The sequence below is a fragment of the Glycine max genome, chromosome 14, assembly GCF_000004515.6.
Source record: "Glycine max cultivar Williams 82 chromosome 14, Glycine_max_v4.0, whole genome shotgun sequence".
NCBI lineage: Eukaryota > Viridiplantae > Streptophyta > Magnoliopsida > Fabales > Fabaceae > Glycine > Glycine max.
This window is the reverse complement of record NC_038250.2, coordinates 3,292,241-3,318,126: the sequence shown is the minus strand read 5'-3', so window position 1 is coordinate 3,318,126 and position 25,886 is coordinate 3,292,241. Positions and strand designations below refer to the sequence as shown.

At 34.1% G+C, this 25,886-nt stretch overlaps 6 protein-coding genes across 9 annotated transcripts; 3 read left to right on the top strand and 3 right to left on the bottom strand.

The window, feature by feature from the left end:
- Positions 1 to 254: 254 nt before the first annotated feature.
- On the bottom strand, positions 255 to 692 carry LOC102661254 (UDP-glycosyltransferase 92A1). The gene has a single exon (XM_006596544.1). The coding sequence runs from the start codon at positions 690 to 692 to the stop codon at positions 255 to 257; it is 438 nt and encodes a 145-aa protein (XP_006596607.1).
- A 3-nt stretch (positions 693 to 695) lies between these two features.
- LOC100787104 (UDP-glycosyltransferase 92A1-like) lies at positions 696 to 1,712 on the bottom strand. Its single transcript, XM_006596543.1, has 2 exons — positions 1,680 to 1,712; positions 696 to 1,304 (listed from the first exon to the last, which is right to left on the bottom strand). Exons 1-2 carry the CDS (start codon positions 1,710 to 1,712, stop codon positions 696 to 698), a joined length of 642 nt encoding a protein of 213 aa, XP_006596606.1.
- A 2,295-nt stretch (positions 1,713 to 4,007) lies between these two features.
- LOC100784452 (UDP-glycosyltransferase 92A1) lies at positions 4,008 to 5,848 on the top strand. Its single transcript, XM_003545467.5, has one exon. The coding sequence runs from the start codon at positions 4,252 to 4,254 to the stop codon at positions 5,728 to 5,730; it is 1,479 nt and encodes a 492-aa protein (XP_003545515.1). The 5' UTR covers positions 4,008 to 4,251; the 3' UTR covers positions 5,731 to 5,848.
- Positions 5,849 to 7,048: 1,200 nt separating this feature from the next.
- On the top strand, positions 7,049 to 9,069 carry LOC100783385 (UDP-glycosyltransferase 92A1). Of its 2 annotated transcripts, none has more exons than XM_003545466.5 (2): positions 7,049 to 7,190; positions 7,339 to 9,069. In XM_003545466.5, exon 2 carries the CDS (start codon positions 7,428 to 7,430, stop codon positions 8,901 to 8,903), a length of 1,476 nt encoding a protein of 491 aa, XP_003545514.3. In that variant the 5' UTR covers positions 7,049 to 7,190; positions 7,339 to 7,427; the 3' UTR covers positions 8,904 to 9,069. The 2 variants fall into 2 exon arrangements, with proteins under 2 accessions (XP_003545514.3, XP_040865166.1); XM_041009232.1 differs by having other exon boundaries at positions 7,108 to 7,190; positions 7,336 to 9,069.
- A 2,598-nt stretch (positions 9,070 to 11,667) lies between these two features.
- On the top strand, positions 11,668 to 15,805 carry LOC100780327 (very-long-chain enoyl-CoA reductase-like). 3 transcript variants are annotated; one of them, XM_041008760.1, is made up of 5 exons: positions 11,668 to 11,745; positions 12,626 to 12,747; positions 12,976 to 13,015; positions 14,150 to 14,901; positions 15,497 to 15,805. In XM_041008760.1, exons 2-5 carry the CDS (start codon positions 12,679 to 12,681, stop codon positions 15,563 to 15,565), a joined length of 930 nt encoding a protein of 309 aa, XP_040864694.1. In that variant the 5' UTR covers positions 11,668 to 11,745; positions 12,626 to 12,678; the 3' UTR covers positions 15,566 to 15,805.
- A 2,284-nt stretch (positions 15,806 to 18,089) lies between these two features.
- Positions 18,090 to 24,120, bottom strand: LOC100779791 (T-complex protein 1 subunit eta). Its single transcript, XM_003545461.4, has 14 exons — positions 23,960 to 24,120; positions 23,613 to 23,873; positions 23,344 to 23,469; positions 22,748 to 22,951; positions 21,898 to 22,067; positions 21,669 to 21,804; positions 21,188 to 21,304; positions 20,974 to 21,093; positions 20,769 to 20,867; positions 20,594 to 20,683; positions 19,742 to 19,829; positions 19,544 to 19,632; positions 19,385 to 19,459; positions 18,090 to 18,481 (listed from the first exon to the last, which is right to left on the bottom strand). The coding sequence occupies exons 1-14, from the start codon at positions 23,972 to 23,974 to the stop codon at positions 18,389 to 18,391; spliced, it is 1,683 nt and encodes a 560-aa protein (XP_003545509.1). The 5' UTR covers positions 23,975 to 24,120; the 3' UTR covers positions 18,090 to 18,388.
- Positions 24,121 to 25,886: the final 1,766 nt, after the last annotated feature.

Sequence of the window (25,886 nt, the reverse complement as noted above, 5' to 3'; positions counted from 1 at the left end):
ATTTAATTCTTCCATACAATTTATAATTATTATATACTAAAAAGTTAACATATGGAGATCATATCCATTCACGCTCTATATTGTTTTTGTTTACAATTCATCATCAATTTAAAAAAAGTGTACTTTTGATCTTCAATGTGATATGATCAAAGTCAAATGTTAAAGATTGCTGAGCAGTTCATGACAAGTATACTTACACAAGCAACTTTATTATATCGTTAAAATTCCAAATTCCAATTTCTAAATGCAACAAATCACTTAGCCTTGGGTGATAAAATGGTTCTAACAAGATCATCCATTGCTCTCACAAGAGACCCTTTTTCTTTACCTTTCTCTGTTATGGCTTCTCTCAAGTGAGCTGCAATTTCATTCGCTTTCTCCTTCATCTCCTTTCCCTTTCCTTCTTGCTCCATAACTATCTCTATAACCTTCTTAACCTGTTCCCCAGAGATCACAGTTTCCACAGTTCGAGTGAGCTCAACAGCCACACCCATTTCCTCCACCAACATCTTCACATTGTATGCTTGTTCTGCAGCTAGTGGCCATCCAATCATAGGAACCCCACAGCTGAGACTCTCCAACACAGAGTTCCATCCACAATGGCTTAGAAAAGCTCCTGTGGAAGTGTGTGAAAGAATCTCCAACTGGGGTCCCCATTTGTGCACCAAAAGGCCACGTTTGGTGCCTCTCATTCTCTATTCAAACCCTTTTGGCAACCATTCTGCAATAAACTCTCCATTGATGTCAAAACCAAAAGGTGGCCATATGACCCAAATAAACGATCTACCACTCTCTTCCAACCCTTCAGCCAAAGCCATCATTTGAGATGCACGGATAGTGTTCTGAGACCCAAATGAAATATAGAGAACATAATTCTCATCTTTCAAATCCAGCCACTCCATACATGCTTCAAGGGCTATGCCAGGTTCCTTTCCTGCACGATGTTTTGAACCACTGAGTGAAGCAGGTGGCAAGAGAGGCCCCACAGGCCAAACGGGAAGTTGAAGATAGTTCCTGAGAAGGTGCAACCCGAGAGGCTCAATCTCCTCAACCGTGTTGCAAATCCACCCATCAGACTTCATAGAAAGTGCAGTCTGGGGAATGAAGAACTGTGACCACTCATCAGTGCCATCAGCTGCTCTTAGAAATTTATGCAATTGGGTACGGTGGAATTTGTAGTTTTGAGGGAACCCCGGAACATGGAACTCATCAGAATCTGTTTTTCTGTGAGGGAGGTTGGAACCTCCCAGATAGAAACATAGGCCAAGGTTCCGTGAGCACCACAAGTGGTGAAGCTTAGGTTCCTAATGTTGTTAACCCAGCCAAGGAACACGTCAGATATAACGCAAAGTGGAGGGTGACCCTCTTGTTCTGTGATCTGTGATATCAAGGAGCAAAGAGGAGCTTCAAGGCTGAGTGTTGAAAGAAAGAGTTTGGCTATGTGAGTGAAAGGGAGCTTCTCGGTGTTCTCTATGTTGGATGGCAAACCGTGTTGGGTAGAGTTGAAGGGTAACTCAGCAAGATGGATTTCATTAGGAGAAGAAAGTGCAGATCGGAGGTATTGAATGTTGAGGGGAGTGTTGGCTGGCTATGGTGATGGTGAAGCTTTTTGTTCTCTGTTGGATTTGCCTTGCTAGTGCCAGGAATGGGATGATGTGGCCTTGTGCCATGAAGGGTACCATCACGATGTGCCCCTTCTTCTCTGCTGCCATTGGAGCTAGCTCAGCCCTCAAGGTATAAACTAGTATTCACTTGACTTGGTTTCCGATACAAAAGGATATAAACTATAAACAAGGATAGATTGTATTTTTTGTTCTTGAAGGTGAAAGTGTTAGATCATATAAATTAATTTTTGAAAGATAAAATATTTGAATTTAATCATAAATGCATAACGTTAATCATGCAAACAATTTAATCTGTGATATTTTTTATATATTTAAATTTTTTATCTATTCAGAAACCATGGGATCAATTTATACTTAACACTTTGGCGAGGAAAACGAGTATTTATTCAACTTAAAGCATAAGATGAAGTAGGCATATGGGCATATAGCAGACAGTGTTGGGCAAAAACGTGAACCACTGCATTCCACGTACGCACTGCACTGTGCATGATTGCATATTATAATTTATATCATACCAGCTTTTCGGTGTCGTGGGACCTGCTTAGGAATATGTTAGGCCTTTCGTGAACGGGAAGTGTCTTTCGAACGTAAGAAAGTGTAATGCCAAGGAAAAGGAATACCCAATATGTTATTATACATCCTGTCATAGAAAATAACTTTAAATATTGTGATGTAATATGAAAAAAGATAAAAATAAATTATAAATACTAATTAGTTATTTAATAAGTATAAATGTGTATATATGTGGTTACTCTAATGTGAATATTCAATTTTTTTTTTCTTTTAAGTGTTTTTGTTTTAAGAGATAATTTTTAAATGCTTTATAAAAAAGTTGCAGGAAATCCAAATTAGTACGTGCAGTGCAATACTAACTAGTTGTACTGTTACTTAGTAATGTATGAATAAGTGATTATAACAGTGAATTAAATTGTAATCAAAAGTTATGTGCTACAGGTATTATATTGAACTTGTTGAAATTGTTCCGTAGACGTATAATGTACTCATCAAGAGAGAAAATTATGTAGCCAACAGCCAACCAAGCTAACCTTAACCTCGTGTGACTAAGGCTCCACAATGCATTTCATGTTAATTTTTAATTTTTTTATTAGCTTAAAAAATTATTTAATTATTCAAAAAATAATATTTTTTAATAAATTTTTAATAGTTTCTAACAATTTTTGAAATACTAATTTTTATATTTTTATTCTGAATATTATTTAGTTCTTGAAATATGATACTTGCTGATAAATTAGTTTGTGACATACATAATTTATCATAAATAATTAAATTAATTTGTCACAACATTTATATATTTATGTATTAAATTGATTATTTTAAAAATATAAGGACTAAATTATTCACACAAATGCATAGTTTAGGGACCAAATAACCTATTTATCTTTTTTCCTTCTAAGGTAGTCAAGTCTTGGAACACTAAAAAGCTAGTTTGATTTAAGAAAAATATAGGATAAATAATCATTTTCGTTCCTAAATATGTAAAACGCTAACAAATTCGTCTTCGAAAAATGAAAATTCAAATTTTAGTCATCAAAAGTGAAAAATGTGTGACAAATTCATCAATTCGTTAACTTTTGCATGTTACCGTTAATGAAAGAGCTAGCCTACATGGTACATTCAGAGATGAATTTGTTAATGATGAAAATGACTATTTATCTAAAATATAATTTAATCTTAATCTTTCCCTTTTTTAATCGTTGCAAACATAACATTAAGGTGAATACATAAAAAATAGGAAAACAAATATAAGTTAAAACAAACATAATAAGCATAATATTGATGAATAAATATAATCAGTCTATTGTTTTGAAATTTGGGTCTTATTTTATAAGGATTAATTTAATGATTATGTATTTTTATTTGAGTTTTATATTTTGGTTAATATACTATCATATTAGACATTTAAATGCAATAAAGAGATTATGTTTATTAATCAATATTATACTTATTATGTTTGTTCTAACTTATGCTTGCTTTCATATTTTTTGAGTGTTCATTATAATGTTATGCTTGTAACTATTGAAAAAAGAAGAAAGATGAAAATTAAATTATATTTTAGATAAATAGTCATTTTCGTTCTTAAATATGCAAATCGCTGACAAATTCGTCTTTAAATGTGTCAGGTAGACTCTTTAATGAACAAAAGTTAACGTATTGATAGATTGTCACACGTTTTCACATTAGGACTAAAATTTAAATTTTCATCTTTTGTAAATGAAATTGTTAATCCTTTAAACATGTAGAGACAAAAATGATTATTTACTTAAAAATATATTTGAACATCCATATGTCATTTCACACCAAGAGAATGAAAAAAGAAAAAAAAATATAGATGTAATAAGAAGAAAAAGATAAAAAAAAATAAAAAAATCAAACGTGTTAAATAGAATATTTAAAATAAATGGTTGTTCAAATATATGGTCCCGGCACATGGAATGTTGAAGCCTAATAGGCTATATCACTCTGTACCATGTCACGTTACTTCATTCATCTTTGGCTCTTAGCTTTGTTTTGTCCACATTTAAACAGCAATCAAGACAACAACAATTTTCTGGTACTCCAAAGCCAGCGCAGGGTGTAGCATATACCATTCCTTGAGCTCCTTCAAATGGCAGAGACACCAAAGAAGAAGAAGAAGGGGCACGTGGTTATGGTACCCTTCATGGCCCAAGGCCACATCATCCCATTCCTGGCACTAGCAAGGCAAATCCAACAAAGCACAAGCTTCACCATCACCATAGCCAACACACCCTTCAACATTCAATACCTCCGATCTGCACTTTCTTCTTCAACTTCTCCCAATCATCAAATCCGTCTTGCTGAGTTACCCTTCAACTCCACTCTACACGATTTGCCACCCAACATAGACAACACAGAGAAGCTTCCTCTCACTCAACTAATGAAACTCTGTCATGCATCACTCACCCTTGAGCCTCCCCTTCGCTCCTTGATATCACAGATCACAGAAGAAGAGGGTCACCCTCCACTTTGCACAATATCTGACGTGTTTCTTGGCTGGGTTAACAACGTTGCAAAGAGTTTATGTATTAGGAACCTAAGCTTCACCACTTGCGGTGCTTATGGAACCTTGGCCTATGTTTCTATCTGGTTCAATCTCCCTCACAGGAAAACTGACTCTGATGAGTTTTGCGTTCCGGGGTTCCCTCAAAACTACAAATTCCACCGTACTCAATTGCATAAGTTTCTTCTAGCAGCTGATGGCACTGATGACTGGTCAAGATTCATTGTTCCACAGATTGCACTTTCTATGAAGTCTGATGGGTGGATCTGCAACACGGTTCAGGAGATTGAGCCTTTGGGGTTGCAACTTCTCAGGAACTATCTTCAACTTCCCGTTTGGCCTGTGGGGCCTCTCCTTCCACCTGCTTCACTCATGGATTCAAAACATCGTGCAGGAAAAGAATCTGGCATAGCCCTTGATGCATGCATGCAGTGGCTGGATTCGAAGGATGAGAGTTCTGTTCTCTACATTTCATTTGGGTCACAGAACACTATAACTGCATCTCAAATGATGGCTTTGGCTGAAGGATTGGAAGAGAGTGGTAGATCGTTTATTTGGATCATAAGGCCACCTTTTGGTTTTGACATCAATGGAGAGTTCATTGCAGAATGGTTGCCAAAAGGGTTTGAAGAGAGAATGAGAGACACCAAACGTGGCCTTTTGGTGCACAAATGGGGACCCCAGTTGGAGATTCTGTCACACAGTTCCACAGGAGCGTTTCTAAGCCATTGTGGATGGAACTCTGTGTTGGAGAGTCTCAGCTATGGGGTTCCTATGATTGGGTGGCCACTAGCTGCAGAACAAACATTCAATCTAAAGATGTTGGTGGAGGAAATGGGTGTGGCTGTTGAGCTCACTCAAACTGTGGAAACTGTGATCTCTGGGAAGCAGGTTAAGAAGGTTATAGAGATAGTTATGGAGCAAGAAGGAAAGGGAAAGGCGATGAAGGAGAAGGCGACTGAGATTGCAGCTCGCATGAGAGAGGCCATAACAGAGGAAGGTAAAGAAAAAGGATCTTCTGTGAGAGCAATGGATGATCTTGTTAGAACCATTTTATCACCCTAGGCTTTGTGATTTGTTGCATTTAGAATTTGAATGATAATAAAGTTGCTTGTAAAGCATACTTGTTATGTACTGCTCAGCAATCTTTAGCAATAGACTATGGTAATATTGTCACTATGAAGATAATAATTTAACTCATTTTAATTGATGATTTGAGTACAGCATAAAAGGTGAATGAATATGATCTCAGCAAGCACACGTATCTATATAAACTTTTAATATATAATAATCATTAATTATGAGGATGACGTTAGTGTGTATATATAAATAAATTAACTTATTATTTCAATAAAAAAAACTCATTGGTATTAGGTCAACACATTGCCTTTCCATTTAATGTGAGTCTAAACCCATCGAGAGTGATCCAAAATAGCTGCTCTGTTTTTACTATGCGTTAATATATTCATTTTTTTTAAAAGAAATCTAACAAAAATGAAATTATTAGATTATGAAGTAGGAATATGAATCTTATGGATGTATCAACACTCTAATTAATTATAGTGATAACAAAATAATCATTGAAATCATGTCTTAATTGTCCGTCAAGTTGTTGCTTCGGTTAAGAAGGTAAACTTTTCATGGCCGGAAGAAGCACTTTCAAGCATTCAAGTTCTTTGATATGAAGGCACCACCATGATGGATTATTCTAAAACGTTCAAGGGTTTCCCCCTTAAAAGACAATTAGACGAACATTTTTTTTCTAATATATAATTGAATAATGATATAAAAGAATTACAGTATATATATATATATATATATTTAAAAAAAGCAGTAACATTGAATTACACACTTTTTATGTTCAAAAAATATTTCCTATCCACGAAGGGCGACACATAATAAAAGTGCACATTAAAATTGAGGTGAAAAAGAAAAAAAAATGGAAAAAAAGGAGAGAAAATAATAAATGAAATAAGATAATAAATAATGAAGTAAAAAAATTTAAAAAATATATTTTTATCTATAAAAATCAAACTTGGATACCAAAGAAATTTACACGAACTCATACCCACTATTGAACTAATTGAACTAAATAAATTAATTAAGGTTTCTTTTCTAATGAACCGTAGCTTAAGACCAAGAAAACCCTTTCAAAATAAAAGAGAAATTTAGTGTGCATAAATATCTTTGTCGGAGTCATTATCTTTTAGGCTAAATTCATTTTTAATCTCCTAGATTTCTAAATTTAGGATTTTAGACCCTCAAGTTTTTAATAGTAATATTCGATTTCCTTTAGTTTTACAAATTGTACTATTTTGATTCATGTGTGTTGGATATTAATTAATGATTCTAAGTAGGAGTTTACAAGTAAATTATACTTTCTTTGTTTTCCACCCAATCCATCTTAAGTGGCCAACATGCATTTTTTTTTCCTCTAGTTTTTCTAACGTTTATGACTTTTCTTTCCCTTCTTGGGTAGTCAGGTCCCGCAGCATCGAAAACCTGGTCTGGTTCAACATGCATAGGTAGTTGAGTGCAGTGATTCAGATTGTTTTTTTTTTTTTTTTTTGGCTCTTTTTGCTTTATTTGCACTCTTCTTATCAGAAACCAAGACAACAAGAGTTTAACGTTACTTCATCATCTCTGTCTCTTTGCTATTTCTTTTGTTAGCAGAAACCAAGACAACAAGAGTTGAGTATAGTGTTCTTGTACCACAGACAGCGCAGGGTGTAGCACATCATTCCTCGATCGAGCTCGCTCCAATGGCAGAGACACCAAACAAAGGCCACATCGTGATGGTACCTCTCATGGCACAAGGTCACCTCATCCCATTTCTCGCACTAGCAAGACAAATCCAACAAAACACAAGCTTCACCATCACCATAGCCAACACACCCCAAAACATTCAACACCTTCGATCTGCACTTTCTTCTTCTACTTCTCCTAATCATCAAATCCATCTTGCTGAGTTAGTACCCTTCAACTCTACCCAACACTCCAACAAAGACAACAACACACAAAAGGCTCCTCTCACTGACCTATTGAAACTTGGCTATGCATCACTCACCCTTGAGCCTCCTTTTCGCTCCTTGATATCACAGATCACAGAAGAAGACGGTCACCCTCCACTTTGCATAATATCTGACATGTTCCTTGGTTGGGTTAACAATGTTGCAAAGAGCTTAGGCACTAGGAACCTAACCTTCACCACTTGTGGTGCTTATGGTATCTTGGCCTATATCTCTATCTGGTCCAACCTCCCTCATAGGAAAACTGATTCTGATGAGTTCCATGTTCCGGGATTCCCTCAAAACTACCGTTTCCACAAAACACAACTGCATAGGTTTCTTCAAGCGGCTGATGGCACCGATGACTGGTCAAGATTCCTCGTTCCACAGATTCAACTTTCTATGAAGTCTGATGGGTGGATTTGCAATACGATTGAAAAGATAGAGCCTTTGGGGTTAAAGCTTCTCAGGAACTATCTTCAACTTCCCGTTTGGGCCGTGGGGCCTCTCCTTCCACCTGCTTCACTCATGGGTTCAAAACATCGTTCAGGAAAGGAAACTGGCATAGCTCTTGATGCATGCATGGAGTGGCTGGATTCAAAGGATGAAAATTCTGTTCTCTATATTTCATTTGGGTCACTGCACACTATCAATGCATCTCAAATGATGGCTTTGGCTGAGGGTTTGGAAGAGAGTGGCAAATCGTTTATTTGGGTTATAAGGCCACCAGTTGGTTTTGACATCAATGGAGAGTTCAGTCCAGAATGGTTGCCAAAAGGGTTTGAAGAGAGAATGAGAGACACCAAACGTGGCCTTTTGGTGCACAAATGGGGACCCCAGTTGGAGATTCTGTCACACACATCCACAGGAGCTTTTCTAAGCCATTGTGGATGGAACTCTGTGTTGGAGAGTCTCAGCTATGGGGTGCCTATGATTGGGTGGCCAATTGTTGCAGATCAACCTTATAATGTGAAGATGTTGGTGGAAGAAATGGGTGTGGCTGTGGAACTTACTCGTTCTACGGAAACTGTTGTTTCTAGGGAGAAGGTTAAGAAGACCATAGAAATAGTCATGGATTATGAAGGGAAGGGAAAGGTGATGAAGGAGAAGGCAAATGAGATTGCAGCTTACATTAGAGAGGCCAAAACAGAGAAAGGTAAAGAAAAAGGGTCTTCTGTGAGAGCAATGGATGATCTTGTTACAACCATTTTATCACCCAAGGTTCTGTGATTTGTTGCATTTAGAATTTAGAATTTGAATGATATAATAAAGTTGCTTGTGTGAGCATACTTGTCATAAACTGCTCACCAATCTTTAACATAAGACTGAATCTTTGACAGTGTCTGTATGAAGATCATTTCCAGAATTTGCTCTGATTATTTAAAATCTTTTTCTACTTGATGTTGCTCAAACAAATTTGTGTTGATTTGTATCTTCTGACTTACCTTTTAATAAAAGGTATTGGGAGATTTGGAACAAGATAGTAAGTAGGCCAGGGGTTTTCATAAATTGATTTGGATTGGTTTCAGAACAAAAGATCATTCAATCTAAGCATAAAAGTAAATTGTGATTCAATCTGATTTGATTACAACATTAAATCTAATTTGATTCAATGAAAAAAAAATATTTGCATTGAATTCATTTTATTTATTTATTTATTTTAAGACAACAAATGTCAAACAAACTTGGATACAGGGGAAAAGGAAATGGTTATGAAAATACTAGTAAAGTTTTTATGAGAAATAGTTGAAGAATTTATCGCTACATCAATTAAATTTCTTCATTTTTCTATGATAATATTACTGGACCATGTACATTCAATGCATGCATGATAATTATGTGTTACTAGAAATCTATACTTCTATGGTAAAGAATGATCACAACAAAAGAGTTTTTTTGTTTTTTTTTTTTGTATTAAGAAGGGAATTAAAGAATGTTAGTGATACATTTTTGAATGTATTCTTCATTATTAACAAAAAAAATTAAAAAATTAAAAAAAACTAGTATCCAAAAAGTATTAAAAAAAACTAACGGGGTTTGAATAACAGCTCTACTCGCCTTTACCTAGTACTAGTAGTTTGGAATAGGAAGTTAAGTTTGAGTTCGGCCAACACTTAATAGGCTTGCCAAGTTTGTTCCTAAAGATGGAAAAGCAATCTACACCACCTCAAATCAACCGTAACAACTCATTTTTCATTTTTTAGCATCAGTTTCAGTTTCAACTCAATAGTAAATTATAACTGGAGTTATTTTCAATTGTATAGCATTGCTTAGTAAAACTAACCGATTGATTCAATTTTCAACAATGATATTTATGTAATGTAAACAGTATTTTCTATATCTCTTTGACTTCAATTTTCTTCTCATCTCTTTTTCTCTGTTTAATCTTGGACAGATATATTTTTTTAGGTTCCATGTAAAGTGTTTTTTTCTTTTAATTTTTTTATCCATACGAATTAAGATACTGTAAGAAATTTATAACAACTCACACTCTATTCAACTAATTAAGTTAAATCTCTTAATTTTTTCTCTCCATTTTACAAACAATCTAAACTATGGAAGAAACATAAATTTGATCCCTCTTAGTTTTTTTTTTCTTGAAATAAACACAGCTTATGGAGTGAATACCAATTATTTTCCTTCGAATTTTCACTGGACCTTTTATCGTTTCTCAATTCCCTTCCTCCGCTGACCAAAAGAAAACAACAAGTCACGAAGTCAATGGTTAATTAGGCAATTGTAGGTAAACAAAATGCATACAAAAACAATAATTTAATTAGTCAGAAGCCTGTGGACTATGATCAAGTAAGTAGGTAGTAGTTAGTAAATGCACAACCATTTCATCATCCAACTACTGTTTTGAGACGCGCTGCCATGGGCCATACATATGTACTTGTTGCCTATACCGTTTGGTTTGGTTTTTGAGAAATTTTTAAGCACAAAAAATTTTTAATATAAAAATATAATATATTTTTTTAGTCAAAATAAACATGCATTTAACTTTTTTTATATTATTCTCTCGTATTATTCTTCATGTTATAAGCAAATTGAATTAACTGTAAAAAATGCAAATTAAATTAATATACTAAACTCATTATTATTTATACAAAGTATATTAACTTTATTTTGTTTTTTCCTAATGCAACAAAAATAATAAGATGGAAAGATCAAATCTGGATGGATTGTAGGTTGTTTTGTTTCAAGCAAATGCAAGCTTGCACTAAAAATATTGAGGTGTGTTAGTCAAAAATTAGTTTTGTGTTAAGTAGAACTAATTTTTAAAAAGCAATATCACTATTTTGTACGAACTCATTTAGTAAAATTACACAAAGTGATTATTCATGCATGCCTGAATTATCATTTGTGCCTTGACAAATTATTACATCAAAATGTATAAAATAAATAATTAACAGTTGTTTCGGTGATGTACGTCAAAGCTGTATAAATAGATATCCAAATACACAAAACACAATTTATCGGTTAAACTTTTACTCATCATACATGGTGAAAGAAAGTGAAATATTTATTTTTACAAAAACTTGGAAACAATGAAAAAGAGACCAAAATGTATTATCAAAATATTCTAACGAGAAAGGGGAGAACTATCAACAAGAACATGGAAGAGATAGGATGTACAGTTTGTAAGATCTAGTATAGTCAATAATTCTCTTAGTATATGTATTTAAATTGGTGGTGAATTGAACTTAACATAATTTTTAAAAACAACAAATAATTACTTTTGTAGTGAATTCAGTATGATTTTTCACTCATTATGATTTTACACTTCCCAAACCAAATACACTAGGCTTTGAGATTCTAGAAAAAGAGGATCAAGGTAACCATCGCACCATTGCAAAGAACTTGATGCGCTGTTTCTCTTCAACCATTTGAGCAAAATGCGATAAAAGGAATAAGAATTTATGCACTTACAAGTCACAACCATGTGTCCACCTTGTAAAAACTATACATCACCCAAGGATGCATTTCGCATTCCGATGTTACAAACCAACCTTAAAACTCATATCAAAAACGAAATATTATTAGTTATTCATTCTTAGGTTGGACAGTAAAGGTAAGAGGAAACATTAATCTATCTTTTTCATTTTTAGGAGAAGTGTGAATTTTTAATTTGTTTCATTAATAATAATTTATTCTGAGCATAAATTAATAAAAAATATTATTATATTTACATTTTTATTCCATAAAAAAATTACACTTTTTTAAAAGAAAAAACATTTGTTCACAAATACAAATATATTTTTCACCATCAATTTCATCAACACAACCAATTGGAACTTTGTTACAATATGTGGTGAGTTATAGATTATGAGGCAAAAGGGTTAGCTGTCCAACCCCAACTGCATCACATTAATGTATGCATATGCATGGCTTCATCTTCTATTGACCATACTTCACATTAATTTATCTTCTCCCATCTAAAATCTATATATAATATATTACATCTGAGGTTCAATTTTCCTAAGCTCACATTTCCTTTGTGTTTGTGAGTAATTTGCAAACACACCAAAACCATCTCTCTCTCTCTCTCTCTCTCTCTCTCTCTCTCTCTCCAATTCAGGTGATTATTCCCCTTTCTTCCTCCTTACTTCTTTTCCTCCAATTGGGGTCATTCATTTCTCAGTGACGAGCTTTTGTTAAGTTTCTTTTTTTGTTTTGACTAATTTTGCCGTGACTCACATTCTCTGTTATCATCGAATCCCAACTTTCTCCGTCAAAGTTCGTATCTTTTGCTAACTTCTTCTTCCACATTATTACTAAATAAAAAAAAATGCTTGGAACTTGATTGTTTTTCTATAATTATTAGAAATTGAATGTGGGGTTTTCTGCTACATTAACATGATTGTTAATTTAATAGCTTCGTGTAAAAAATCACACTCCTTGCATTGTGTTTATGGCTGCTGATGTGAATCTTCGTTTTCTCTTTTTATCAGACCCCTAGTTCTGTTGGATCTTGCATATAGTAACCCTTTATTGATTCGCAAAGATGAAGGTCACAGTGGTTTCTCGGAGTGGAAGAGAAGTGGTTAAAGGTGGCGTTGAGCTCAGTGATTCTGTATGTCTTTTTTTTCCCCTCTAAATTTCTTATTCTTTTTTTTTTTTGTTAATTTTATTGTTGTCATGGTAGTTTTGAATTTTGATATCTCGATTGATTTTGGAGAGTTAGGTTTTATCTATATGGCTGAAAATTTCCCTCCATTTTGTCTATCTTTTCAATTAGCAAAAGGGGACTTTGTTTTCAAGAGTAATAATTTATGGTTTATCCATTTATTTCTTTGCGTAGGCTACTATAGCAGATCTGCAGGAGGCAATTCATAAGCGAAGTATGTGAACTTGTTCATTTTCTCTACTATGCTTATGTATAAATTACTTTGTTTTTAAAGTAATGTCTGAGATGTAAAATAACTAAAATCCAGTTAGTCTTGGGCTTATAAGGGTGCTAAGGTAGTTGTACTGTACATGTGGTTATAGTTGTTTTTTACTTTTGATGGATTTTTAACTTATTACACTGAGTGATATGATAGTTGATAACAGCTCCTGATGTTCATTGACGTTTATCATTCTTACTCTGTAGTATTTATTAAGATCCAGGAATCCCAGATACATAATATGATATGGTTATGATACAGATAAAGATACAGAATTTTTATAAAAAAAAAATTAAGATAGGGCAAAACCATGATACATTACCAAAAATGCACAATAGCAATAACAACTTGGGGAACACAGACCCGCACCCAGCGAAGGAGAGAGAACCAAAAGAGGAGCTAGAACCACCAGCAACTTCAGCAATGCAGATGGTTGCTTGCAGGAGATTGTTCGTGAGAAGGAAGATGCATTTTTTTGTGGAATGCTGTTTGCAAGCCCTATTGGTGATGGGGGCTCCCTTTTGCAACATGATTTGGAACAACTTACATGAAAAGGGAAACTTAACAAAAAAAATACACTACATGTCTATTTGAAATGAAACTGTATTCTGAGGTTCTCAGCAGTATCTTTAGCCATTTTGGTATTGGGTACATGTTGGACACCGATACGTTTGCTTTTTTAGAGTATCTGGGCTTCATAAATTAAGATCCTGCAATGATTATAGCAGCATGATAACCAAGTAGCATTGAGTCTCAGTATTGTTTATTAGATTATAGATCCAAGTCTTTGTCAGTAGCTTCATAGTTAAACCTATTCTAGGTTGTTGAAGTTGAATAGAAATATTTGAATGTTCCTCAGCTTATGAAAACATAACCCAATTTTTATTGGGTAGTGAAATAAAATGAAATATTGGTGACAGCACTAGTTCAATCCTGCATGCAACTCCTGCTACTATTGTATGGCTTTGTTTTTCCATCTTAGTACCTCTATTGGAAGAAAAAATAATTCTTATCTGTAAGTGTATCTGTGTCTCTAGGAACCATTGTATTTCATAGATCATTAACATGATTTGTATGTTTCACTTACAGCCAAGAAGTACCCATCAAGGCAGCGCTTGACACTTCCAGTCCAACCTGGATCAAAGGAAAGGCCTGTTGTCCTTAATTACAAAAAGAGTCTGAAAGACTATACAAGTGGAAATTCAGAAACCTTAACTGTTGTATTCAAGGATTTGGGCCCACAAGTTTCTTACCGGACACTTTTCTTCTGCGAGTATTTGGGACCTTTGCTTCTCTATCCAGTCTTCTATTATCTCCCTGTCTACCAATATTTTGGTTACAAAGGTGAACGTGTGATCCACCCTGTGCAGACATATGCCTTGTACTACTGGTGTTTCCATTATGCCAAACGAATTCTGGAAACATTTTTTGTGCATCGCTTCAGCCATGCAACCTCACCCCTTTCCAATGTGTTTCGTAACTGTGCTTATTACTGGACCTTTGGCTCCTATATTGCTTATTATGTGAACCACCCTTTATATACCCCTGTAAATGACCTCCAAATGAAGATTGGGTTTGCAATTGGAATACTTTGTCAAATTTCAAATTTCTATTGCCATATTATTCTGAAGAATCTTCGTAGTCCTGGTGGTGAAGGTGGATACCAAATCCCAAGGGGCTTTCTCTTCAATATTGTTACCTGTGCAAATTATACAACTGAGATCTATCAGTGGTTGGGATTCAACATTGCAACACAAACTGTTGCAGGCTATATTTTCCTTGTGGTTGCTACTTTTATCATGACCAATTGGGCTTTAGCCAAGCACAGGCGTTTAAAGAAGGTATGCCTCCTTACCTTTTATATTTCAGCTCACTAATACGGTTTACAGTCTTAGAAAAAATATCTAAGAGCAAAACATATACTCCACCTGAACTTTCTTGTAAAGGAATAACTTGATCGTGCTTTTTCCTAAACTGTCTGGTTTTAGATTTTGAGGATTTCAAAGTTTTGTGGCTAACTTGATTTTCAGACTCCATCATGTTGTTTCTTCTCCTTCTATGTTAAAGTTAAACATGTGGATTCAAAAATTCTGCTCCTTGTAAGAATATAATGTTTATTGCTTGGTTATGCCAAGGTCAACGACATATGGATTTTGCATTTTTTTATTTATTTATAAAATTATCATTTGCATGGGGTGAAACCATATCATATACTATAAAGTGAACCAATATTATTACAGCATGTTTGGAGACGGATCAAGCACGTGGTTTTTCACATCAAAATGAATGCTACTAGCTCTTTATGTTTTTCACATTAAGGACATGATTTGTTGGTTGTAAAATGTGTTCGCAAACATACTACTAGTCTCTTCTCTTCCCCTTTTTGCATCTTATAATCATGAATCATGTGTCTTATCTTTTTCGATCAACCTGCAGTTATTTGATGGAAAGGAAGGGAGACCTAGGTATCCTCGTCGATGGGTAACATTGCCCCCATTCCTGTAGAAGCCAAAGCAACTGATGAAGTCACCACTCTGCTCACAGGATTCTGAGATTTAAATTGTAGCATAATGGAATTTTCGTGATCTCTTTTTATAAGATATGGATTTGTCTTGCAATGCTTTTGACTATGAAGTTGATTGCTAAATCATTGAATCAGTGTTTTGCAGAATATTTGTAATCATTTCAAGATTGTAGTTCTGAGGATTCTTGTTTCTTCAAAATCTTCACCTTGTTTCTGTTTAATTTATGCTGGCTATTTCCTTTTACTGTCTCCAATGTTTCATTAATCATTTTAGAAAATTAAAGTTCAATTTTGTAGCTCATACACTATGCAATGATGAGGCTTCAAGAGTCAAAATCACTGATCTTCCTCCACATTTAGGAACAAATTTTCGATGCTCATGTAGTACATACCTCTTTGGTAGTTTTTATCCTTATTTAGTAGTTTTCTCATTTTCAAAAATAAAAATAAAAAAATACTTGCCAGGTGTCATAAAGTGAAGGTAATTCATACAAAAAATTCCTCATTTAGGGTGTCTGATGCTTATTAGTTTTTTTTTTTAATTTGCAGCATGAAGTATAAAGTCGTGCCTTGATAAATCCTCTTCCGTAGACCTTGATTGTTTTTCTTAGCTCAAATCTTTGACCCAACAAAAACCTTTAGTTTTTCGACTGAATCTATGACCCAAGTTTATGTGCATTTATATCTTGTATCTGCTAATAGCTCCGTTGTTTGCAATTCATACTTGAAGATTGCTAACATTTTGGTTCTCGCATGTAGTGGGGCGATCATTCATTTTAATCATAAATATTTTTTCTTCTTTAATTTTTATTTGTTTATATATTTTGACAACATAATTAGGATAAGTAATAATTTAGTTCTTTCTTGTTTTCTTACAACATATAACTCAGAAGAAGAAAATCCGCGATGGCTAATTTCTTCACACCCAGGGTTAAATGATACAAATAGCAAAATCATAACAATTCTATCTAAGAATTGATTTATTACCAGTCTTCAGTGTGTAAAGCTGGAACTGCTCTCTAGAGTCCAGACCTTTTATCTCTATAGCTTAATCTATAACTAAATTGTGTACTCAACAATTTTCTTCTATTAAGTCTAATAGATCCTATGCAATGGCATTTTATTTTTTGCTGAATCATATACAATAGCATAAAATCAGTTTAAATAGATTTCTGAAAGATCCTAACAATTTTTTTTATTGTTTCGTAGCTTCTTTAATTTTTAATTTTTTTTCATTCAACTATTTTTTTTAATCAAATTGAAACTGTCAAATAGCCAATGCTATTGCTCTAACTGTCTAAATTAAGAGTGTCAATTCTTTGTCTTTCACTTATAGAGAAGGCCTTCCCAGGTAAGCAACCGACCTTCATCTTTCACTTATGGGAAAAAAATAATTAGTCCTTGAAATTAGTAATTGTCAGTCATTTTAGTCTCTAAAAATAAAGATATGTCCATTTGATTTCTAAATTTCCCAATTACAGTCATTGTAATTCCTGATTTTTAGAGGCATTAGTCAATTCGGCTCCTAATACTAGAGATTAAATGAACTTATGAATTATGATTGTCAAATTCAACAACCAAATTGACAATCATTAAAAAATTAAAGGATTAAATCAATTGATGACTTATAAAAAAAAATCAATTGATTCTATAATGTCAGACCAAATTAATTGATAGCGTCAATTTTAAGAATTAAATTGATAGTTATAAAAGTCATTAACTAAAATTTCTTTTTTATAATATTAAGAATTAAATTAACTTAATTTCAAGGACTAATCTAAATCTAGTGCTTTACTCCAACGATTAATGAATTAGAACATGAATGGGATCTAGGAAGATATGGTGTCTAACTCGACGTTATGAAGCTACAATTGGCGTTGTTACAAACTACCAGGCTGAACTCCTTAGATTGTCCATACAGAAAGTATTAATCCTCACCCTCAATCTTTTATCTTACAAAACATAATAATTTTCCGGTGAAATAAAAGTTTTATTTATTAATTTATTGTTTCAAGCATGTTTATAATAAAATTTTAATGTCTGCATACTAACAATATAAAACTGATGTAAAACAATTTTATAATATTATTCAATCATAAGTCTTTATTTAAAATTATTGTAAAATAATTATTTTAGAAATCACAAATCATTATTTTAAATTATTTTAAAATAATTATTTTAAAAATTAACAAGTTTCCCATTAATAATAAAAATTGTCATTGAATGACTAAAACTTTTAACAATGTATAACCTTTTTCCCTGTAATATTATGTTATTACTAATTTTATCACGGCATGAACCATGAATCTATTTTTGTGCGCTCAATAACTGATTCAAATTTTTTTAACGTAGCTTGGTAAATACCATAATTTGCCCTTACTTTGAGTGATTGCAATTAGCCACTCCGGTAAACAACTACTCGAATATCAATTTTTTAGTAGCCCATATCCGTACACATCCCCCCTGATGACATGTAGACGGAAAAAAAAAACCTGAAATCACATGTTTATACTATACGCATACCAAGTAATAAATAAATAGTTGAAAATTGTAGAACAAGATTCAAAATTTCACACGAAGCTCAAGTCGAAACGATCGTCAGAAAGACAATGCTTGAAAATTGCTATCCTAGGTTGATCAGATGATGTTCCCAGAATCTCCATTACATTTTCATTTCATGATTTGTAGGTCCAAAAATCGGCATGCTTCCAGCAACACCAAGTAGAAGACACAAGCATGCATTGGCCTCACGAATTAGACAGACAATGAACAGACACTCAACCCGTAGAATACACTTCTCATCATCATCTTCGCATTCCTCGTCCACGACCACGGAATCCACCTCCACGACCTCTGCCCATGGCACTTGCAGCAGCATCTCCTTGTGCACTCTCAGACTACACATGTTAAATAGACAATCAAAATCAGCTGCATAACGGAAGTTAGCCAAAATAAAAGTATCTAGTTAGTAGACATAACATATTTCTGAAAATCAATGTAAAATTCAGATAATCACACTCTCTCTGTTTGTGTTCCTGAATAGGTTACAACTTCTAACCTAATCATTCATCTCAATTTCAAGTATAGGGAATTAGTTGCATTGAAACTCAATGGCACTCAATCCAAATAAGGTGGGTCAAACTTTAAAAATAGTAATTATTGACAGGAAGCAAGGCAAGGGCACAATTTTTGTAAAACTACTAAAAAATTTGGGTACCTTGTGTGAGAACTTTTTGTCATTTTGTAAAAGCAAAAGCATTTAAGTTAGGAAAAGAAACAAAAAATCTCTATCCCATAGATACCACCAATAATGGCATTCCCACATCTCCAATAAATATGTCTTTAAAGAATTCAGGTGAGGAATGAAGCCCTTACTGTCTCTTCCCTTAGCAAACCATGGAAACCCCATTCACATGCAGTACAAGGAGGATACCATTCCCACACAATATGCTAATAGACAGAAACCCAGATACCATTTTCAAAACAAGTACAACAAATTTGCATGAAAACTAGTACTCATTCCTCTACGCATAGTGATATATGTACAATGCTTAAAAGAGACAAGTGTAACACAATTGAGTTGTAAGAGGATTAGTGCAGAGAATTCTTCATGTGCTGCTGCTGCACATATCCAAAGGTAAATTTATAAAGCATTACCCTTTCAAAATACAAAATCCCTGACCAAAAGATGAAGACCAAACAGAGAAAATAACTGATGTGAAATTATAATATACATAATATAATATGATAATAAAAATCAATAATTCCTTCAAATTGTGCAATAACAGAACTAAACTTACCTTGGGATTTTTAATTGTTTCATCCACACTTAAGATAAGGCAGGCAGCCTCTGTTGCAGCATTTATAGCATTGATCTGCAAAAATGTTAACTAACTTAAAACACCATACAGATAAAACATCAGAATCAGGACATTATGCAAATAAATGCAGGCAGATACCTTCACAACTGCAGGCTCCCAGACAAAGTTAGCAAATGAGTCAGCAATTCCACCAGTTGCTATGTCCACCCCATATGGTGCCCCCTCACCTGTAACAAGCAGACAAATGAGTATATGTCAGCATGCATGCAAGTAATCATACAATAAATCTATGTAAACCAGCACACTGCATGCATACAAAAAAGATGGCCAACCAACCAGAAGGAAGCGCATGTTTCTGCCTTAGCTTATTCAGCACATCAGTTGCATCAAATCCGGCATTGTCACATAATTGTCTAGGTATAACCTGCAGTAATACCATAACTTAGCATAAAAAAACAATCAAGTATACTCGGAGTGGAAGAACATGGTTCCATACCCTTCATGCCTCATTTCTTACAGTACCCAAGTATTCATGCAAGACCAAATACTTAGGGATGCAATTTCAAAACATCTAGTGTGAAAAAGTTATAGCCTGCTAAAAGACGTCATTTGATAATCCCATGCTCACAGACCTCCAACATCCAGTACAGCAATTAATGTCTCAAATAGTCAAATGCAATGAGCACTTCTACTTTTACAATGTTAAAATAAAGGAACATATCAATGTGGGAATTTCAGGTTGAATTGCACCATGTAAAACACATGCACAAAGGATTTTTCTCCCAACCCTTCCCCAATAGTAATACAGTAAGGAGGCATATGACTGAACAGTTCCTCACCATTGGATAAAATGTCTGAGAAGTGAGAGCCACCCTTAAGATATTCCAGAATTGCTATGCTTTGTTATATATGGATTGACTACCAGACACATTATTAATGGCATTAACGTTGGATTTAGAAGAAACAACATTAAAGAAACACATCGCTGATTGCTAGGTATCCTATTAGTTTAAACTTTAGACCATTAAGCTGAGAAATTCTTGATGGAGATCGTCATTAGTGCCAAAACAAAACCACTTGTGTCAAACAGGCATTGCCTCATGTTACTAACAAAGTTGAATGAATAAAATACTAGAATAACATAAAAAGACCACAACTATGGATTGTACCAAATTCCAAAAAAGTTACCTCAAGAGCTTTTGCATAGGAGTTAATGAAAAGCTGAGACTTTCCAGCTATTGTACGTGCATGCTGCCTCAGGTACCGGCTTATCTCCATCTACCAACAAGAACCACATGTTAACTTCCAACAAATTGACTGATATTAATTCAATGATAACTACCTACAAATTTTAGACACATACATCTATTGCACCTCCCCCAGCAACCACTGTTGAATTCTTCAAAGCCCTCCTAACAATCATGATTGCATCATGCAAACTTCGCTCTGCTTCCTCTATGAACTGTAAGAAAATAGTAAATATCAAATATAAGCCCAAGATTACCAGAGCTATTACATGAGTTCAACTACAAGTTTCATAAACAGTTATTGCACAGAACATAACAGACCTGATCAGCTCCACCACGAAGAACTATGGTGGCTGTTTGGCCAGATGGACATCCATTGAAAATATTGAACCTCTCATTTCCAACCTGCCTTTCCTCAAAAATTTCACAAGTTCCAAGGACCTTCAAGCAAATAAATCACAAGAAGTTCAGCTGTAATGCATAAAATTACAAAAAATGAGCAAATCACAACAGAATTACACAAGTAATGTGCAACCTCATCAATAATGTTATTCACAGATGTTTGTACGGTTCCACCAGTCGCAGCAGCAACCCTTTTCAGATCTTCTTCAGCTACACGACCAGCACAGAAAATATCTCGATCTGCAAAATACTGTTTCAAGGGAAAATTATTTTTTTAAAAAATTAATTATGGTTGATATCCCAAAAGTTTTTAACACAGTAAAAGGAGTAATTTTCAATCATTATCATTAACAATTAATAAGGGTGTCAATCTACACTTAAATGTGTAAAAAACAAACAAGTTGATGCAGAATAGAAAATGAAAAAAAGAATAAAAGCTCATTATTACACAAGAGGCAATGCATAAAATGTACCAGGAAAAAATCCAGGGAGGAGGTGGCACACAGCACACTTTGCATGTTACTCAATAGAAATGTTGGATATTTTATGTGTAGTTGAAAGAAATCCAAGAATATGAAAAAAAAAGTATATTTAATTAAAAAAATGATTAAAACCTGTGTAGCTAGATCACCAATAGCCAGTCGTGAAAGAACAACTTTGGCACCACTGCTGACACATTTATCCAACTTGTCATAAATAATATTCCATTCTGCATCAACTATTGACTGATATTGCGCAGGATCTGATAACCTGTAGAGAACAAGAGAAAAAGAAGGAACTTCAATTTGGTAAGCAATCCTTCCCTAAGATCCCAGGTCAGCATCATCAAACAAAAAAAAAAACCTTATTTCAGCATTTTCTTTCTCAGATTTTAGCTCCAACTCAACATTTAGTAATAGTATTTTTGGATTGAGAAACTTCTTGGGTTGTTGCTCAAACCCAGCATATGAAAATGTCTTTTTGAAGGCAACACCATTTACTAGAAATGAGTCCCGCATGGTACCACCAGGAACCTGTAGAAGAAAACCTTAGTCTCCACGATTGATTTTCAAAAAATTTCTAAACACTAACACAAAATTGATTAACATGTAATTAAACATTAACCATAAAAACAAAATCCTGCATGACAGTAACACTCCTGGATCTTCATTCGTAACCATTTTGGTTAGTAGACTGTTTGTACTTTCTATCACATCATTTGGACTATCAGACACTAATGCACACATTTAAAATTCCAAAAAACATTATTATAGAACATGGAAAACAAATACAACACATCTACTTTACCATATCTGAAGAGAAGTGGAAGCCCAAAAAATCTAATTACAATACTATAAAAACTAGCCAGGCTTTATTAGGGGGGAGGGAGGCACTAAATATAAATGATGATGATGATGCTTTTTACTTGTTCTCAAATAATTGTCACTTTAGAGTATAGCACAAGAATTAAGGAAACTAATAATTATCCTAAAATCTAGAGAGAGAAAAATTGATTATTGAACTAAATTACCCTTTTCTCAGGACAATGTATTATTAATAATTCATCTATTAAAAAAAAAACTTAATTTTACAATTATGAAGAAAATATTTAATGAGCACTATTGTTAAAGTGGAGGACAATCACACAATCACCAATGTAAAAGAGAGAATCCAGCACACAAATACAAGATTGCAAAAGAACCAACACATGTACCTTCTTTATTCCAATCATGTTCAACCTGTCTTCATTTCCAATTGAAATTACAGCATCCACAACCATGGGTGCAAAAAATTCTTTCTCTCCACCAATAAGCTTCGAAGAAAGAGTGGTAGAAGCACACTTTGCAAGCAAGCTTTTCTTTTCTTCCAGACTTTTCCCCTCTATGCTAACAGCTAGATCTTTAATCTTCTCAATAGCCTACACCAATGATAAAACAAGACAAACGTAATGTGACAAATCAGGAACATACTTCCACTTACAGTATTCAACAGTAATTTAAGACAAAAATAAACGAAAAATTAAGGCCAGGCCCTGCTTAGGTAAACTTTTCCATAAGCACTTATAAGAGAAAATTAAAAAAAGGTAAAATGAATTGAACTTCTCTCATAAGCTAAAAATAAACTTCTGCACATCAACATCTGGAGAAGTTAGATAAGAGAACTTTTACAAAAGTTAAGTGCATGAGTTAATTTTAACTTAAGAGAGAAACTCAATTCATTTCAGCTTGTTAACTTCTTCTCCTATAAATGGTTATATATAAGTTTATTCAAACAAGGCATAAATAAATAAAATTGGAGATAACTCTGTACCAAGGAGCAGGCCGTCCTATAGCTCCGTATCAAGTTTTGAGAGTGAACACCGTCTTCAATGAATGGCTTGGCCTCCCTTAAAAACTCAGCTGCAAGCAACACCACAGTGGTGGTTCCATCGCCAACCTTTTTCACATTCACAACAATACAAGAGTTCATTTACTAACAAAAAATTCCAATTCCACAGTGTAAAGCATCTGAATGAAGCGAAAATGAAAAGATCTTGAAAGCAGTGGCATTGCATGAGATCGAAGGGAAGTTAAAGTTACCTCGGAGTCCTGAGACTTGGCGATGTCGGCGAGGATTTTTGCAGCGGGGTGGACGATGTCGAGGAGCTTCATGATGGTGGCGCCGTCGTTGGAGATGGTGACGGTTCCCTTGTCGTCGTGGATGAGCTTGTCCATGCCGCGAGGGCCGAGGGTGGTGCGGACGACGTCGGCGACGGCGGTGCAGGCATTGATGTTGCTCACCAGCTGTGGCTTCCCTTGCGAAGTGTCCGTGCCTTCCTTGAGCAGAATGATCTGAGGTTGCTGTTTGATCCCACACCATTTCCAATAGCAACGAGTTAGGTTAGGTTATGGAACCACGTAACAGAGCAGAAAGAGAATGAACTTACCAGCATCGCTGACATGGTTGAAGATGCAGGAGAAAGAAAGAGAGAGAGAACTAGGGTTTAAGTTTTGAACTTCAAAAGTGGGTCGAGAAGCAGCAGTTTTCTGGCTCCCACACTCTCGCAGTGAACGTGAGATTTCTTTAGAGCTGCTATCTATTTCGAACCGATATTTCATTTTTATCTACATTTGGGCCTCCAGCCCATGCTCTATCCCACCAAAAATATTACAACCATCACCATTTGGTGTATAAAGGATTTTTACGTGTTAAATCAGAAAGTGTTATATATAATAACTTTAAGTTTATTATTTCTTTATAATAATTATATTAACTCTGATAATATGTTTAATTATAAGAATGATACTGTGTTGTGATAAAAAAATATATATTTGGACCCATTTACAAAGAACTGAAATACATCAAGTATCTTCATTATCTTTAAATCTATCGTATATATATAAAGTGACCAATAATTTTTTTTTATACATCACATATTTTTTTTATTGAAAATAATTTTATCCGACTCAAATAAAATTATAAAATTATTATGTACAACAAAACTCTCTTCTTTCGCCTAAATATTTAACGTAATGGTGTACCTAATACTTAAACATAAGATAATTTTAATATTCAAAATTAGTTAATATAATAATTGACAAAATACTAGACAATATTAATTAAGGTGTCTTACTTACAAGTGTTTTTACCTTTAGGATACTAGTTAAGAAATAAAAATAAATAAATTTTTTTATTGGAAATAATATAAAAACGCATTTTAATTGTAGGAAAACATTTTACGTATTTCAATAAAATATTTTCCTGTTTTATATGTCTGACATGACACAAATTATAAGAAAAAATTTCTTGTAAATAAAAAAAATTGCAGATATACTTTGCACAAATAATATATTTTTTTCTGTTCAGTTATCATTAATTGAAAATGTCAAAAGACACTGCAAACTCAAGAAAAACAACAAAAAAACAGGCACGCAAGCTCGGCCATTAGCTACACGCATAAAAACCTTGCTAGAGTTTAGAATTTCTACATATTTTTCTTGGTAGCTCCTTCCGGATTGCCATCTGTCCAACAGTAATGAACTAAAGCAACACATGCACAACAAATCTAAGTAGAACAATGTTTTGTAAGGACCTCGTAGAAAAGCAACAAATGTGACTAAGGTAGTGCTGCCTAAGTAATAAAAACCTTTGGTGGTTTGGCTTCAATTGCAAAAGAAGACTCACAAAGAAGAGAGAGGCATACGAAAAAATAAAAAAACTTCACATCAAAAGTGGACCGGATATATATCCTTCTGACGAAGGGTCTTCTACTGTGACAAAGAGTTGTCTGCTTGAATTTTTCTTATAAGGTCTTAGGTGCGTGAGTGTCCAACACAACGAAGGAGATAATACCTTTAAAAGACACTATGATGCTCAAGTAAGGATTTAATACAAAACTATTAAGGATATACACTGAGTAGGTGAAAATGAAACAGTTTGTCTAAAAATGTTCATCCATTTTTATACTAATCTTGTTGGGGTTAGATTTTTGGACATGTCACATCAAGATTATTAGTTAAGTAATACTCGTTCTGATCATACTTAGAAACTTTCAATCAAGTGATTACTCTTAAGTGTATTTAGTGGTAATAATCACGATCCAGTGGTGCTAATTACTTGTAAATGTTAAAGGTGGAGACGTCCTGTTTGAAATATGTGAATACTGATTGATAGGTGTGCTTGGTTTGAGTGTGTGAGGTGTCATCTTGGCTTGATCAGACACTTTATCTGGTATAAAAAAAATAGAAAAAAGGAATGAAGATGGTAGCTAAAATTGGAGGAAGGAAGGTGGGTGAAGGCAATGGTAAAAAAAAGTACGGTTGTGGTTGTGAGGTAGAAAAGGGAAGGTGGAAGAAGAAAATAAACTCTCACTA